The sequence below is a fragment of the Cervus canadensis genome, chromosome 13 (genome assembly GCF_019320065.1).
Source record: "Cervus canadensis isolate Bull #8, Minnesota chromosome 13, ASM1932006v1, whole genome shotgun sequence".
Classification (NCBI taxonomy): Eukaryota; Metazoa; Chordata; class Mammalia; order Artiodactyla; family Cervidae; genus Cervus; species Cervus canadensis.
Window position 1 is genome coordinate 15,940,624 of NC_057398.1, and position 17,359 is coordinate 15,957,982.

At 44.4% G+C, this 17,359-nt stretch overlaps 2 protein-coding genes across 7 annotated transcripts in view; one reads left to right on the forward strand and one right to left on the reverse strand.

Moving 5' to 3' along the window:
• Positions 1 to 4,873, forward strand: part of NMNAT2 (nicotinamide nucleotide adenylyltransferase 2) — a 208,773-nt gene extending 203,900 nt beyond the window's left edge. For all 5 annotated transcript variants that reach the window (XM_043485511.1, XM_043485514.1, XM_043485512.1 and 2 more), the window contains one exon: positions 621 to 4,873. In XM_043485511.1, the coding sequence (XP_043341446.1) occupies positions 621 to 723 (103 nt within the window). In that variant the 3' untranslated portion in view covers positions 724 to 4,873. The remainder of the gene's footprint in view (positions 1 to 620) is intronic.
• A 2,714-nt stretch (positions 4,874 to 7,587) lies between these two features.
• The window catches only part of LAMC2 (laminin subunit gamma 2), a 76,702-nt gene continuing 66,930 nt past the window's right edge, over positions 7,588 to 17,359 (reverse strand). For both annotated transcript variants that reach the window (XM_043485507.1, XM_043485508.1), the window contains exons 19-24: positions 16,522 to 16,671; positions 15,871 to 15,985; positions 14,256 to 14,455; positions 12,450 to 12,608; positions 12,257 to 12,356; positions 7,588 to 9,265 (exon numbers count right to left, since the gene is read on the reverse strand). In XM_043485507.1, the coding sequence (XP_043341442.1) occupies positions 9,012 to 9,265; positions 12,257 to 12,356; positions 12,450 to 12,608; positions 14,256 to 14,455; positions 15,871 to 15,985; positions 16,522 to 16,671 (978 nt within the window). In that variant the 3' untranslated portion in view covers positions 7,588 to 9,011. The remainder of the gene's footprint in view (positions 9,266 to 12,256; positions 12,357 to 12,449; positions 12,609 to 14,255; positions 14,456 to 15,870; positions 15,986 to 16,521; positions 16,672 to 17,359) is intronic.

A 17,359-nucleotide genomic window follows, 5' to 3' on the forward strand; every position in this document is an offset into this window, starting at 1 on the left:
GAAGCAGCCAGGCCAAGACTGGAGCAAAACTGTGCTGAAACTGAAGTGTATGATGAGAGCGCTTCTGTACATGGTGGTGCCTCCCCTCACCAGGGCTTGTGAGAAGAGCCTCATGAAGAAGGGCCGCTTCTCCCCTCAGGGCTTCCTTAGGAAGGAAAAGAAGGAATCAATCATGATATTCCTTTTCCTGAGACCTTGGTGTAGAGAAACACAAAGAAATGACATAAGAATAGCTAACACCTTGAAATGCCTACTGTGTGCTTGGGCTTTTCTAAGTGCCACCTGTATGACATGTAATCATTTTGATAAGTGAGCTCAGGTCCAGTATTACTTACCCCTGTTTACAGAGGAGGAAATGGAAGAATGGATGGGTTTAAACAACTTGCCAGAGGTTCTTCAGTTAGGAAGTGGCAGAGTCAGGATGGAGGAGGAATTAGAGGGGAAGAGGGTTTTTTGTTTTTTTTTTTTTTTTTCTGATAGGAACGCCATGCACTTAGCCTAAGCAAAGACGGGTAATGGGTGTTGGGGAAACCCTTTCCTCAAAAGGGAATGGGCAGGCCAGTCCTCTGGCCTCGCTTTCGGGAAAGCATGCCCTCTGATTACCGTCTCTTCTCAACCAGACTGGCTCTGCAGCACGGGGACGGCCACGTCGTGGATTACCTGTCCCAGCCGGTCATCGACTACATTCTCAAGAGCCAGCTGTACATCAACGCCTCGGGCTAGCGGCCACGGGGCGCTGTGCTCCACTCTGCCCGGGTCCTCCGCCACCACGCCGGCCCCCTGCCGCCTCTGTCCATCCCGTTTCTCTCCCGCCTCCGTTTTTCCGTCTCCTCATCTTGACTGTCTTCCCCACCTGCTGACTCAACCCTCCACAGTGTGGGGGAACCTGCAGAGAACACCACAGCGTACCCCTCCTCCGCAGCCATCTTTGGACAAACTCTCCTCTCGTCTCCGGGTTGGGGGTGGGTGACGGGGTCGGGGTGGGGGAAGTGCGGTCCTTGGAGATGTGCGGGTGCCCGTCTCCCAGCATGCTCTGGGGAGGCGGCTCTGGCCCTCGCCTTCCCAGCATGCCCTTTACCACAAAGGGCTATCTTCTTCCTTTCTTTCTTATCTTTCGTTCCGTTGTTTCGTTTGTTGGTTGTTGTTGTTGTTCACTCCTCATAGAACTTGGATCAAATCCGTGTCCGCGGTTCTTTATGTCTGTCGCCTTGTTGTGTTTCTGCGGCATTCCTTCCCTTTTGACAGGATACCGCAGCGGAGCCTCAGCTCTCAGAAAGTTGCGTGAGGGCTACGCCCGCTGAACCAGGCCGAGACAACCCCCACCCACCTACCCGCTTTCTCCCCGCCTCCGCCCGACACACACACAGCAGTCTGGGGTCAAGACTGAGACTTTCATGTTCTGAAACCTGGGACGCAAGTCTGGGAGTAGTAGGGTTGCTCAGAAGGATTTGAGTCCATTTCCTTAGTTTCCGAAGACCACTCTTTTTTGATGCTGTGGGCTTAACGATCACCTAGAGCCGGTTCCTTCTCATTTCTTGGTGGCATCTATTCAGTTACTTATTTGAGTTGTGACTGATGGCAGGGCGTGGGTTGTTCCCTGCCGGCTCGGACGTTACCAAGGGACCTTCAGATCACCATCAAAGCCCTTGGAGGCCAGACTTAGTCGCGTTCCTACATCTGAAAAGAATCACGTATGCAAGGCCGAGTCCTAAAAATGCAGTCATTTCTGAAATAAAACACGCTAAGAGTTCACTCAAGTTAGAGATCTTTGCTAATTGGAATTATTTATTGCCTGTTTGGCTGGGAAATGTCTCTGTCATAATGTAAATCCAGGATGACCTAGGAGAAAGTGATTCCCATTTCCTAATGGGAGCTAGTGATTCTCACCCACTCTAGTTTGGTAACAGAGATGGCGCCTGAGGTCAGTTCCTTCTTGAGAAGCAGAGCCTCAGCCTTCTTTGTGGGTTTAGGGTTACGACTCATGCTGAACCCAGAAGCCACAATCGTAGCCTGAGGAAGTCTGCCTGGCAGGACCACGGATTCTCAGAACAGACATCTGGAGGGATTGTCAAGAGCCACTAAACTCTTTCACCCCTTTTGTCCCCAGTTTCCCACCTGCCTCTGGTGCTCTGGAAACAGTTTTGACAGACCGTGTTCTAATTGTTCAGATCTCATCCAGGTCCTGCCTGGAGAACCAGAAGGAAATGACTCTCTTCTGCCCTGTGTCTCTCATCCAGTCTCTTGGCTCTTAGGTTTTTGATTCTTTGAGAAATGGTCCCCAAACTATAGGATAATTTTGTTGATATCTAGTACCAGCCCTGGCCCAGGAGGTATTGGGTGGGAGGTATTGGTTGATGCCAGGAACATCTGTAGCATCCTTCAGTATCCTCCAGGAAAATAAATTTAACAGAAAATGGTTGCAGGGGGAGGGCTTATCCTCTTGGATTATGGAAATAATCTCCAAAGGACAAAAGATACTGTCTTGGCTCTCGGTGTTCAGCTAAGAATCATGGAATCTGAGAAGATCTTTAGAGATTAATTGAGCCAAAGTTTCTTTTAGAAGATGAGGAAGCAGAGATCCACTGGATTAAATGACTGGTCCAAGGTCACACAGCAAATGTAAAGCCTGACAAAAGGCTAATGTTTCCCTGACCGTTAGGTCATCACACCACATGATCTCTGCTCCTTTGGTTCCCCATGATACCAGATAAGATGGCAGCTTTCAGTCTTTACCTGGCATCTCTCTCTTAACTTATGTCTGTCCCAGGTGCTCCCTGTATACAGCCTTATGTGTGCTAGTCCTGGGGGGAGGATGTGATGGTGAAGAAGGCTGTAGCTAGGTTTCCGTTAGAAATTTACTGCTAGAAATGGCAATGGCTTAGAAGACATCTGAATCCAAGAGAGGTTTGCTTTGTGGAAGGCAAAGACCCAGAAAGTGCTCAAGATTGCACTAGTGCTAGGGAGAAAAAGACAGAAGTACCTTTGTCTAGGCAAGGCAGTCAGAAGCCAGGAAATGATACAAAGGAAATCAGGGAGCTGGATTCCCTGGGGAAGCACACATCTTCAAGGATATGAAGTTTATGGATAGTTTATTCTGAAGATCCACGTGAACTGATCCGAGAACAACCAGCTGTCTTTTGTTTCTTTGGTCCACTCTTTCTTTGCTGGACTCTGTGGTCAAACCCCATTTAGTTCATGACCCATGAGAAGAAACAGAGCTGACTCTCCAGCATTCAGTGTGGGGGCAGAGAACACATTTGTAGGGAGAGTGAGATGAGCTAAAGAAAGTAACAGGGATAGAAGTAGATTTCTAGGAATGAAATGAGAAAGAGTCTGTCCTGGTGAATCGATCGCAAGGATCATGATAAAATAGCTTTCCTTTAATATAAGGAAAAGTGACTCCCCTTTTGGATAGAAGCGTCCATTTCCTGCCCTGCCCTCTTCTTCACTTGCTACAGGGAGGTCAGATCCCCTCTTTCAATCCAGGGCAGGACACGTGACTGTGACCCAACCAAGGCCAATACCAGAGAGATGATTCAGAGTTGGAAGTGGTGCCCCCAGGTGCCCACAGGATGACCTCCAGGTCCTGACTTCCAGCCTGAGGTCCTGCTCCTTCCTACAATGGCTGACCCAAAGGTTCAGAGATCGTGAGAAAGGCATGGGCTAGAATGACTGTGTCAAGAAGGGGTCTGAAGCCCCATTTCCTGCCTACCAATAAAAATGTCTCTCCCGCTTGCATGAAAGTGGCTGATATGTAAGAATAGGCACAAGGGAAACCCTTCGTGTCACTGACTCTCTCCTCAAGGAATGGCCCTGTGGGCGGGGGGTGTCTGTGCTGCTAGCGGGTACCTCATTCACCACCTCCCTTCTCCCACCCAGGCAGCCTTTGGGGCCTTCTTGCTTTCATTTTCCTTGAATGTACATGGGAACAGGGGAGGAAAGTCTCTTCCTGAAGTGCCTGAAACCCAGAACTGGAGCTTCTAGAGAAGCGGTTCTTCCTGTCCCGGCTTGGCCAACCTTTCTCCCACGTTCCCTAGTCTCCTGCTCCAGCTTCTCAGAAAGAACAAAAGAACGTGGTCTTCTAATTAAATTGAAAGTGAGACTCTGTAATCAAACTACAGCAAGAGGCAGAGAATTACAGGGAGAAATGACTTGTATTTTACTAGCCCAAATCTACTCCCCCAAACAGACAGGCACACACACTCTCTCTCTCCCTTACTCTTTCTCTCTCTCTCAGATTAAGAGAGAGAAGCATGTTATTATATGTTATTCATCAAAAGAGTAATTCAAAAATAAGTCAGTATGTGAAAAGCTCAGGATCTTTTCCAATGTGAAGGCGGGCAGGTAAGAGGGGAAGGATGGGTCCAAGGATGAATTTTGTAGTTCATCCAATTCAGACACCTTAGGAATAGCATCATGGTAAAGGTGATGAACGTGTTCTGTCCATTTCATTTGGTTTGCACCTTCCTATAGCTGCCCAGTAAATGCGATTTTTCATGTGGTTTCTTTGTTGAGTATGTTTGGAATGTTCTATTAGCCTGTAACAGTCAGATAGGAATGAATTACTCTCTTTCCCTCCTCCTTCAGTCTAGGTCTGGGGCCCAAACCTCAGCTTGATCCTAGCAGTCTCAAGAATTGGCATGGGAAGGGGAAAGCTTTTTTGAATCACTTTTTTGGTCACTGAATCTGCCATTTTAAGAATAAGATTTGCTTTATGGAAATCAACACATTAATAAATACTACATTGAAGCTGCAACACCACATCTCACAGTGCAATATTTTGAGTAAAATTTTGTTGCTAGAATAGTCACAGACAAAAGTTTTATCAGCAAAATGGTTCAACTACGTTAATAAATAAGATGATACTACTAGAGCCTTGTGTCTTGGTCTAGAATCTTCTCTGTGAGTTGCAGTATTAATCACTTTTTCTTCACAGTCTTACTTGATGGGAGCCAACAGTTGTTAAGAATGCTCTTAGAGCAGGAGATTTTCTGCTTGGTTTAGCTAATGCCGCATGTGTAATATGAAAGTATACACAACCACACGCATAAGAAGGGAAGAATAATTAGCAAATTTGTTCAATTGTGCCTAAGTTTTAACTCTTTTTTTTTTTTTTTTAAATGAAATCTTTGGTTCTACCTAACCTGCACAGTCTGGTATTGGTTAGCTTTGGATCCTTGAAGAAGTTAGTTCTTTGTGAATTAAAAATGTATTTGTGAAAATTAAAAACTTGAAAAACTTGCTTCTTGACATAAAGGATATTAAGTAAGACAGAAATTGTTAAACTCATGATTGGTTTTGTTTGGCAAAGTGAACAGGCTAAAAATGAATAAGTTAATTGTTCAACCCTGCTGTGACTATTCGATCTTATTTAATTTTTAACTGTGACAAACGTTATGTATGGGTTTAGGTCTGAATGGTGATTCAGAAGGTAGAATAACAATTCTCCACGCCACCAGCTCACTTAAGGTTTAGCTACTGGTTTGTCAGCTTAGGGACGGGTGGGGGTGGGGGTGTGTGTGTGTGTGTGTGTTTATCATTTTGGTTCTTGGTCTCTTTTTTTGTTTAAGACTGAGATTAGTCAGCTATGTGGGTTTGGTGACATATCATTATGGTACTTGATATGACTTATAAATTGATGGTTTGTATTTATATTTGCTGCTTTAGTCACAAAGTGAAACACTTTTTTCCCCTCTGTCCTGAGAGTATGTAATGATGAGCTCTTGTTTAATATTGGGTATAAACATTGGTTTATTTTGCTTACTTATACTAACTTACAAAATATATATTGTATCTATAAGTTAACAAACATGTACATAACGCATTTTTTCCCTTATGACCCGTAAGTAAACTTCAGATCTTGGAATTTCCTAGAAAGTTCCATGTAGCCCATAGTATAAAGAAAGCAGAGGAAAAAGAGTCTAACCTCTGCTTTCCAGGTGGGAAAACTGGGCCACAGCAAGAATTTACAACATTACCATGACCATGCAAAACATTAAAAAAAAAAAAGATAAACACATTCCCAGTCCTTGAAACTTGTTCCAAACATTGAACATTACCAAGTATCCATCTTACATTTTGTCCAACCTGCCAAATGTACTGAAAAAAAGCCCACATCCTGGGATAAGATCAGAAGTACATTGACTAAGAAGTTACAGTCCACGTGCATTTCATTTCTACTCACTTCTCCAGACAGAAATCCCCATGAGTCAAAACAGATGAAAATATGTGTGATAGCTTACCAATGGCACAATTAGATAACTCTCAGAAGCACAAAAGAGTTTCTACTACAAATCACAAATTCTGATAAGAAAGAGGAAGGAAAGTGCCCTTAACTTGGCAGGGTCAGGTCAAGACTGGTATCAGAGTCTAAGTCCTGAAGAGGCTATTTCTAAGTCACATGTTCCTTCTCTCATCTTAGGGACAATCTACCACAACCTCAGAAATGAGGGAATCATTTCTGTCCAAATAGAGTCACATGAGTCACTTTTCCGTTTCCCATCTCTACATAGGGATCATCTCCCCTGTGTCAGGGAAGACAATCTTATGACTCTCTTAACAGTCAATCCCATGAAAGAATCCTTTTATGATTGCAGGCACCCTTGGATCCCCCACCAAGTTCCCTGGAATATGTATACTTGACAGAAATAGATAGCCAATCACTAAGATGCATTCTCCCCTTTCATAGTACAGAACTGTCAGAGAATTGGCTTCCTGCCAAGGGACTCTATTTCCCAGACACCTTATAAGTTAGAGGTGGTCATAATAATACTGGGTTCTGGACCATGGAATGTGATAGAAAGTGATGTTCAGCCTTCACCAGTCCTGCCCCACGAAAACTTCCATGGACCTCCTTCTTCCATGCCTTTTTCCCTCTCCACCCACTGGAAGGGAGATGCTGACTAGCGCAATCTTAAAAGTCATGTTATAAATGGCAGGGCCTCTGCAATGAATATGTGGAGGGCTACTCTGCCAACTTTCTCTCCATCCAGTATGTGATGAGAACAAGGAAAAAGTCAATCATGAGTGAATTATGCATATTTTTAGGTTTGTGTGATATTGTAGTTAATTCAGTCAAATTTGTAAGATATGTGATTGAGTATGCCAAGACAGGATTAAAAATGCACTTTCAGAGAAGGCAAAGCATAGGGATCAGATCTATCAGAATTTGGGGGGTCAGTGTAGGCAGAAGCAAAATTATGTCCTCAGTCACTTGGGTAGATGGCCAATTCAGGATCTCCATTTACTAAATTTTAGTTGATTAAAAAGCATGACAATGTACCACAAATGATTGATTTTTGTCTTTATTTTTTTATAGCCCATGAAAAAAAAAAGCCAAAACATTAATTATCACCCTCACCCTGCTCAGGTTGTTCCAGAAATAAATCCTTCTTTATGCTTAGGAGACAGAACCAATTAAATCTCATAAAGTGCTTGCCTGGTTAGAAAGGGTGAACAAGGTGCTCAGAAAAAGGAATTAAAGATGCTAATTCTGGGGGCTCACATCTCTCTCTGAAGCATTTTTTGTTTCCACTGCTTTGGTACCTACACCTTATGCTTAAACAAATTAGAAACTGACCACAGGCATCTACAAATGTTCTTTATTTAAAAAAAACAGGTCCATGAAAAGCCAAGGAAATACAGAGGTGAGGCAGTACCAAAGTCTACTGAGCCAAGGCTAGAAGGGCCTCTGAGTTTTCCAGAAATTCCCACTGGTGTTATGACTCAACAATCTGTAGCAATCAGTTGTAGAAAGGGGCAGAGCAACAGCTGAAATGCAAGAAAGGGTGCACAATCCAGAGTCATTTCAGCTATTTACCAAAATCCAAGTGCCCCACGGGAATGTCTTGCAACATATGTTCCGTTAAAAAATGAGCTTGCAAACCAAGGGGTTATTGCAATGACTTGTGAGGAACAGGATTTGTAAGTTTAAATTTTTTTTTAAGGTTTGTCTTCCTTACTATTCAGTCAACTCTATGAGGCAGAGACTATGTCACCACTGTACCCCATCCAGCCCCTGGCACACAATTGGTACTCAATAAATACATGTTGTAAGGATGGATGGATGGATGGATGGATGGATGGAAGGATAGATGCTACCCAGTTCAAGTATGAGTAGGAACATTGTTATCGAAAGAGAGTGTAAGAACAAAACCCATAGGGGCATATCATTTTTAGTGTTTGAAAATGGCATTGAATTAGGACTAATACATCTTCTTAGATAACTGCACCTCTTTCAGAGCCCAAGTTACATTTTTCTATCACTTTGAAACTCGAAAGTAAATACTTTCCCAATGTTTGCTTCCCTGGTAAGAAATGCTTTAATAAAAACATTGTCTCTAAGTTGCCTGGCATCATCAGGGGAAAGGTGGTCACTTCCAGGCCCAGAAGAACTCAAAGGTAGCAGGATACCAATGCTCCAAATATGCCAGGCTTACAGTTTATCACTTCCTCCAGCTTGAAAGTGGAGTACATGTCATGGATCGTCAGTAAGTGGGAAGAACTCTGATCAACAAGAACACATTGAACACTATGAGGCAACAGTATTTTACTGACCATAGCATGACTTCAATTCACTCTCTGTTATGACATTAGGAAGAATTTTATGCATGGGCAAAGTCAAAAAAAATTTCCTTTGGTCACATTTACTCAAAGAATAAGCCGCCTACGACATGGCAACACTTGTTCATACGCCAGGAGTTGGTTTATGACTATCTGCCTGTGCAGTTTGTCCTTCCATCTGGTCTACCCTTTGGGTGTCCAGGCCCTTGATGAGTCTCATACTCAATGCTATTTGCCTCTTTGCCCTGCATCAGGAAGCAAAGAGCATCACACTGGTACAATAAGACATTGATCTTGGCCAAGGTCTCGGGGTGGGGCCAGGTTCAGTTGAGCTGAGAATGCCCATCAACACGTTCAAATGTCCCCATCCCACCCCACCCGCGTGAGATGGCTTCTGAGCCTGAGGTCTCCATCCTAAGAACCCCAGTTGGGAAATCTCGAAGGCAGCTTCAGTGTTGCTCAAGAGCCTGGGTATTGTAGCAGCCCGGGGGCAGGTTGTCCCGAATGTTCTCCAGGTTCTTCACATCAGCCAGAATGCCATCTATGCTTGTCTCCAGCGAGCGGAGGTGGCCCCTCTGCCAACGCACTCTCTCCTCCAGCTCTGACATCAGCGGCCGCAGCTGGCTGTTGATCTGGGTCTTGGCTCGAAAAAGCTTCTGCTCCAGTAAGATCAGCCCCTCTTCATCCACACTGCCAGGCTGGTCTATTTTTAGAGGACAAGAAAGGAGTTAACAGAGGAAAAAGCTGTGGCAAGCCCTTGAATGCATGCAGGCCCTTCCGTAACTTTAATTTCTGTTTTCACCTGCTCAGAGCCAATAGTATGCCATTCTTTTAAAAAGGCTTATTTTAAATTAGAAATAATCTAGAAAAAATTTTGAGAGCACAAGCCTTGTTACTAGATTTTGAAAAGCCCAGTTTAAGCATCTGGGCTCTTTAGTTAAGCAAGATGAAGCTTGGACTACGGTTTTCATGATAGAGTCAACAGCTTCTGCTCTGAAAAGATGAAGACTGAAGGTCACAGGGACTGAATACTGTCCAAGGTGTCTGCCCAACACAGCTCATCCCTAGGATCAGAACCAACTCCAAATTCTGCTCTCTGAATCACCCTTAGGAAATTTCTTGTTGTTTTCTATTAGAAGACCTTTAGAAACTGGCTGGGTGTCAGGGCTTAGGGAGGCCAAGGTAGGCTTTGCTATTTAAGGGATGCATTCCAGCTGTATGAAATGATGGAAGACTTCATTCTGGCCTGGAACAGTGGGGATCTGGCTAGACATTAGTTTATTTCCAATATGAAATGTGGTCACATTTGTTCAGGTATGCTTTACTCATAAATGATCTGACACGTCAGCATTAAGGGCACCTGGCAAGACCCGTTTGGTCTGAATAGGTTTGAGTGGACAATTCAAGGTCAGATCCATTTGACTGCAGAAGTTTTATCCCAGCTAAAGAAATTAAACTGTAATTTTTCCAAGACTCAAGAGACCAGACAGAGTAGAAACAGCACAATAACTCAAATGTTGATCCAGTAGATCAGTCCTTCCCCTGGGGACAGGGGAGGATTCTAGAATTCAGGGTTCTAAGACATGCAGGAGAAGTGAAGCAGGTTTGCAGACAAAATGTCCATGGGGAGGCAGCATGAGCTTCTTGCAAATGGCAGGAGCATCAGACACGGAGACCTCAGGTGAAATCCTGGCTCCCCCATTTACTATGTGATCTGTGGGGCAGTATTAAACTCCTTGACCTTCTGTTCACTATTCTGTGAAATAAAATAATAAAATCTGCCTTATTTGTTGTTGTTTAGTTGTTTAGTCATGTCTGACTCTTGTGCAACCCCATGGACTATGTAGCTCCTCCGTCCACGGAGTTTCCGGGCAGGAATACTGGAGTGGGTTGCCATTTCCTTCTCCAGGCAATCTTCCCTTATCTCCTGCTTGGCAGACAGATTCTTTACCACTGAGCCACCAGGTAAGCCCTAAAACCCACCTCACAGAACCTTTACAAATGTTATACAACCATTCACCACAAAAAAATCTGGCATAGTGCCTGGCACACAGAAAATGCTTGACAGTTCTCACCCAGCCTCCCTCCCATGCTCCCATTTCCTCTAAAGGCCCTGTTAGTTTCATTGCCTTTTTCAGAGCACTAAGCAAAGCTGCTAAACCCTCAGCTGGGGATTTTTTTTTTTTACCTTAAGAGGGTATTTTACTCTTTGGGACTCATTGGATCACAAAGCGGACCCATCAGGGAAACAATGCAGACAATACTGGTCTCTCGGGGTGATGATGACACTCCATAGAAAAACCAGATTTGAAAGTGGCTCTCCTAATTATGGCTGGAATCCCTGACTGAAGCCCTAGTTCCATATGTGTTGTGGTCTAAGCTCGATAAAACAGGCCATAGTAGGTTTGATATCAGTTCTACCCAAATCCAGGATTTTAATTTATCTGAACTTTCTTTTGGGAGGGATGCTGTGAGGTAACTGGAGCTGCTGTCATGGGGTGCCATCAAATCTATCTTAGCCTAAAATTTCTACAGTGTCTCATGGACCTACCACTTTGACATTTCTTCTGGATCATCTACCAGGCAGTTCAAGTTTCCACAATCAGTTACAACAAGGTGTAATTGTGGTTTGCCTGTGTGTGTGTGTGTGTGCGTGCGTGGGTGCTCAGTAGCGTTCAACTCTTTGCTACCCTATGCACTGTGTATCCCACCAGGCTCCTCTGTCCGTGGGATTCTCCAGGCAAGAATACTGGAGTGGGTTGTCATGCCCTCCTGCAGAGGATCCTCCTGACCCAGGGATCAAGCCCATATCTTACGTCTCCTGCATCAGCAGGTGGGTTCTTTACCACTAGCGCCACCTGGGAAGTCCCAATTGTGGTTTGGGGAGGGGCAAACAGCAGAATCAGCAAGTAATTCTTTTTTCTTAATATTTATGTATTTATTTGACTATGCCAGGTCTTAGTTGCTGCACATGGGATCTAGTTCCCTGACCAGGGATCGAACCTGGGGCCCCTGCATTGCGAGTACAGAGCATTAGTCACTGGATCACCAGGCAAGTCCCTCAGCAAGTGATTCTTGACCTCACAGGCTGGGAGAGTCTTCCCCCTCACCACTCCTACTGCCTCAGAGCTCTCTCACCTCTCAATTACTACAACTGTCTCCAAAATGACCTTATCCTGCCTCTTGTTTAAGCCTCTTTAAAACTCTCCTCCACCCAGCTGCCCCAGTGATCTTTCAAAAATATACAGCACTGACATTATCCCTCTGCTTGACACTGTCCACTAGATTCTCAGGATCAAGGTCAGAATCCTTAGTGGGGCTGTCAAGCCATCCAGTATTCTCTTTCACTGTGAAGTTCGAATCCTACCTCCACAATTTACTGTGTGATCTGCAGAACATTACTAACCACTCTCAGCCTCAATATATCTTCCCCAAATACACCCAGTTCTTTGACCTACAGACTTTCATCTCCAAGGGAAACAGGTAGATGCCCAGTAACCCACCTTAGAGATGGTAAAATAGAACACAACAAATGAAAAGCAATCTGCCTAAGGTATCTGAGCCTGGAAACAAAGCAAATTTCCTGACACCCTTAAGGGAAGTTGAGATTCCCACGCATCAGGACTAAGTCTAGTTAATCTTCTGGGGAGAAGCCCTGGAACACAGGTTGGAAGGTTGTGGATACTCCACATACCTATTAGATGTAGGATGCCATCCAATGTGTTGAGTGTGTCTTGGATCGTAACTCCAGCATTCTTGGCTCTGCTGTCAACTCTCTGGGCTTCTGTAATTACCTGAGGGAAAAATAAACACAAGCCCATCTGGAAAGGGTGTTCCCACACTGGCCAGGTTAAAGGACTCTGCCGTGGAAAGCCATGGGAACTCACTGTCTGCACTGCGTCCATATCCACGTCGAACTCCTGCTCCTTCCTTGCCAGCTCTCCTTCCACTTTCTTCATCTCACTCTTGAGAGTGGCCAGTCCCTTCTCCATGGCCAAGGCTCCATCTGCTGTCACGTTGGCCTCCAAGTTCAGACTCCCAATCTCCTGGGAGAAGAAAAGGAGCCAGGGACGGAAGGAGAGACGGGTGAGGCACAGAAACACCCCAAAGACGACCGCAGGAAAAATACAGCTGCAGCCAGGCTCCGATGGAGTAAGTGAGATGAACAATGAGAGAGTCAGACTTGGAGACACCCCCTTCCCCAAGCTCTGCCTCAAACAAATGAATTTGGGGGTATGTCTCCAGAGACTAGGATGGTCAGCAGTGAGACACTGCTTCCCTCTCAGGTCAAGCTCAACAAGTGTTGAGTGAAACAGGAACCAGCTGGGAAAACCCAGAGGGTGAGAAACTCAGCTCTTTCTCGGTCATATTTCTTTGCTGCCATCATCTTTTGAATGGCTTTGTTCCCCAAGACACCTGAGGTTTGGGGTGCAGAGAATGAATGGGCTACAGCTTTGAATTCTGTTTTTACCAGGATGAGTGAATCTTAATATCTTTATCAACAAGCTACTATTAGGCATCAAGTCACAGATGTCTCTGTGCTAGAAGCCATATAAAGAGAGGCACAGAAAATTGGGCTCTACCCTCAAGGGACCTAAGATTTGAGATTATTTTTGGAAGTTTTCAAGTGGTCCAAGAGTGAGGCCACACAGTCTAGATACCAAAAGTTCCCTCTGGGCTTTCTAGAGTTGCTTATGATTTCTAAAAGTCACGCTTAAATCAGAACTAGGAAGCTCTCTTCCAGTTGAGAAGCACTCTTTCTACTGTAGCACTTAACATTTGGGCTGTGAGTGCAACTAGCCTGTCTTTCCCATTACACGGAGTGCTCCTGGAAGAGAAGGACTGAGTTTTTCCCATCTCCATATCCCCAGCACCAAGCACAGTGCTGGCACAGAGTGGAAGCAAAGCAAAAAATGAATAAGTGGAGCTTAGACCCAGAACTCCAGAATTTCACAATCTTGAATCAAAACACTGGGATAGTTGCTGAAAGTTGAGTTGTGTCCCCCCCAAAAAAGATGTGTTGAAATTCTAACTCCTAATACCTCAGAGTGTGACCTAATTCGGAAATAGGGTTGTTGCAGATGTAATTTATTAAGATAAGGTCATGCTGGAGGAGAGTGGGCCCCAAATCCAACCAACATCCTTATAAGAAGAGCTGGAGAAATCCAGGAAGAAGGACCCCAACTGATGACAGAGGCAGGGACTAGAGAGAAGCCACTGCAAACCAAGGAACACAAAGGATTGACAGCCACCACTGGAAGCTAGGAAGAGGCACGGGAGGTTTCTAGCCAGAGTCTCGGAGGGAGCATCACTCTGCTGACACCTTGATTTCAGACTTCTAGCCTCCAGAACTCTGAGAGAATAAATTCCTATTGTTTTAAGCCACCCAGTCTGTGCTGCATTTTGATAGCAGGAAACTAACAGAAGTCTAAATAAAAAGCAATCTTGCATGGTTCGTCTCATGGTGTTGTCCTAAAAGGGGGGCTGAAAATGGCAGGGGTGGGGCTCTAGCCCTCAGTCAATGACAGGCTTGTGAACCAACCAACTAAACAGCCAGCCAAGTAGATCTGGGAACACCAAGGACCATAACAGGATGCTGAGTCCTACAGGTCAGAATGAGCCCAACGCTCTCGCTCATTCAACATGACCCGTAAGTTTGAAGCTGCTCCTGCTGACCTGCGATTTCTCTTTACCTGTTCTATCTTGCCGGCGATCTTCAGGGCCTCCCCGGCTGCAGTCTTTGCCCTCTGGGCGTCGGTAGCAGCACCCCCCAGGGCTGTTTCTGCTCGCCTGGTCTTGTCGCTGGCGTCTACAACCTTCTGGCTGATGTAAGAGAGTCTCTTCATGGCCTCTTCAGCCTCTGCTTTTCTGTCTTCAACCTGCAGATCAAACTCTGAAACGAAGATAAGAAAACATTGCCATGAAGATGAAAATTAACTTACAACTGAAGATGAAAGGGGCTGAGGCCTTTAAGAGAAATCAGAGTGTTAATAGCACCCAAGGGATGAGAGAGTGGAAAGTTATGGTCATGACTCTTTCTTGTCCAAGAGAAAGTATTGAACTGACAATCAACAATCAGCCTGCCCTGGGTCCCCATCTTTGCAAAAATCAACCTTCAAATGAATCAGAAGCAAGTAGATTCTTTGACGCCCAAAGTTTCAAGCCAGAGCCTTAAACCCTAAGCTGCCAATGGCAGTAGTTAGCAATTGAATAGAATGGGTAGAGAGGTACTTCCTGTGAATAAGAAAATCCCAAGACTTGAAAATGTCTTTATTGTTGTTCTTTAGTGAAGAAGCCTGAAACTTTAACCAAATCTCTGCAAGGCTTCCCAGGTGGCGCTAGTGGTAAAGAACCCATCTGCCAGTGCAGGAGACAGAAAAGAGTCGGCTTCAATCCATGGGTGGGAAAGATCCTCTGGAGGAAGGCATGGCAATCCACTCTAGCATGCTTGCCTGGAGAACCCCATGGACAGAGGAGACTGATCAGCTACAGTCCACAGGATCACAAAGAGGTGGAAACAACTGAAGCAACTTAGCACGCATGCACTGCAAGGCACAAACCCAAATTTCCCGGAATCTAGATGCTATGACAAAGCTTCTTCTATATCATTTATCACAAGGCAACCTCACTGACTCTGTATTGGAACCAACCAGGCCAAAGAAAGAAAGACAGAGAGAGAGAAAGGAAGAAAGAAAGAAAGGGAGAGAAAAGAAAATTATCTATATGGTAGTGAGATATCAGATCTCTGCAGGACCTTCGAGGCAGTTTAATTCAAATATCTTCATTTAGAGATGGGAAAATCAGAGTCTGGAAAGGTTGTGTGACTTGCCTACAGTCACACAGCCAGCTCAGCCTAAATCACACGATTGAGCATAGATCAGAACTCAAGCCCTTTGACATTTAGTACAATACGGGCTTCCCTGGTGGCTTAGATGGTAAAGAATCTGCCTGCAATGTGGGAGACCTGGGTTGGACCCCTGGGTTGGGAAAATCCTCTGGAGAAGGGAATAGCTACCTACTCCAGTATTCTTGCCTGGACAATCCCATGGACAGAGGAGCCTAGCGGGCTACAGTCCATTGGGTCACAAAGAGTCATATGCAACTGTGCAATTAACACTTTCAGTTTGCAGAACTATTTCTACTATATTAAATATTTTTAAATGTTTTTCTTTACAAAGATATTTATTGAGTGTCTATTAATACCTCAACATGCCTGCCACTTACAGAGATTTATGAAGATTCAAAATAAACCAAAGTCACATTTATACCTTTAAAATACTCAAGTGATCTGAACCCTGAAATACTCACCTCTGAGGTTCTTTAAGATGTTCTCAACTTCATAAAAAGTGGCATTGCCCATACTTAGTGCTTCTTGGGCTCTGCTTTTAGCAAGGTTGGCACGGGAAAGCAGCTGATCTGATTTCTGTAAATGGGCAGGCAGAACAAGATTAGAGTAAATGTAACACACACCAGGGCAGAGCATAGTCACTCTGACACACTGCTACTCACAACAGAGAACTGTGATTCCTGGAGTCTAGGGGTGCTGTAGCAAACCCCTCCACAACCTGAGACCACAAACTTTATAACCTGATGACCCAGTAGGATTCCACATTGAGGACAGTCTCGAGCTCTACTCAGGGACAAGAACATTTTTGCAAATCTTCATTTTAAACTCTAGATACTTCCTGAAGTATGGACATATACTTCATAGATATATGTCATATATACCTAGGAAGTACAGACATATGTCTTCGTAGACAGAGCTAGATCAAAATTGGGCCCAGGAGATCTCAGTCCTATACTTACATTGGAGGGCTGACTCAGTGAGTGGAACTGAGGTAATCACATTAAGGTCTCCATAAGCAATAATACCATGACCTTTTGAGAGTTTTTGATGGTTCCTCTTACTGGTAGCCATTCAATACAGGTCTGCTGAAGGAACAAAGTAACAAAGGATACCTGTCTCTCATTCTTCCCATCCTCTAAGAGCTTCTGGGTTTCTTCTTCCCAGTTTCCCAGACTGCTCTGCACACGCTTGAACTCATCCATTCGCTTAGTCACCAGGCTTGAGAGAGAGTCAGCTTTTTGTCTGATCCTCTTCGCTTCTACCTGTGAGTCCCCCAAAATGAAAAAGCCTTACTTTCTGCTCACCAGATGCCACACCAGTCTTCCTAAGACCTGCCATCATTGTCTGAAAACAACAATCCTGGCCCAAAGTCCAACAGAAATAGGCAACATTCCTCATGCAAGTCAGGCAGCATGCCCCTCAACTAGCAAACGAATTTTATGTTTGCTCTGTGTTTTTTATTATTGTTTCCTATGTGTGAAAATCACTGTGAATGCTTTTTGCTGTGAGTAGAAAGCTGAATCTTAATCCAATAAATTTGGAATAGTTAAAGGAACTGATGACAGAAACAACACAAACTTTTGAGGGAAAAAAAAAGCCTTCCAAGTGGGTATACATGAAGATACACTATGGGTTGGACCCAAAGGTAAATACCAAAATTTACCTATAGTAATTTCCCACAGGTTTCAACAGTCCCCCAAACTAGGCAAGAGATAGAAAACTTGTATTCACTAAAGGAAATAGGCTCAGGATGTGAACCAAGGTGTGATCAGGGATCAAGATTGGAGTTTAAGAACAAAGATAAGAGGAGGATAAATGCTCTTCCTAATTTAAAGCAAGAAAGGTAAATATGGAGGAAAAAACTGGATGATTGAACAATTCAACGGAATCCCCTGAGAAGAAAGCATTATGGCCCTTCTTCTGTACATCACTGCATAGGTTAGATGCTCT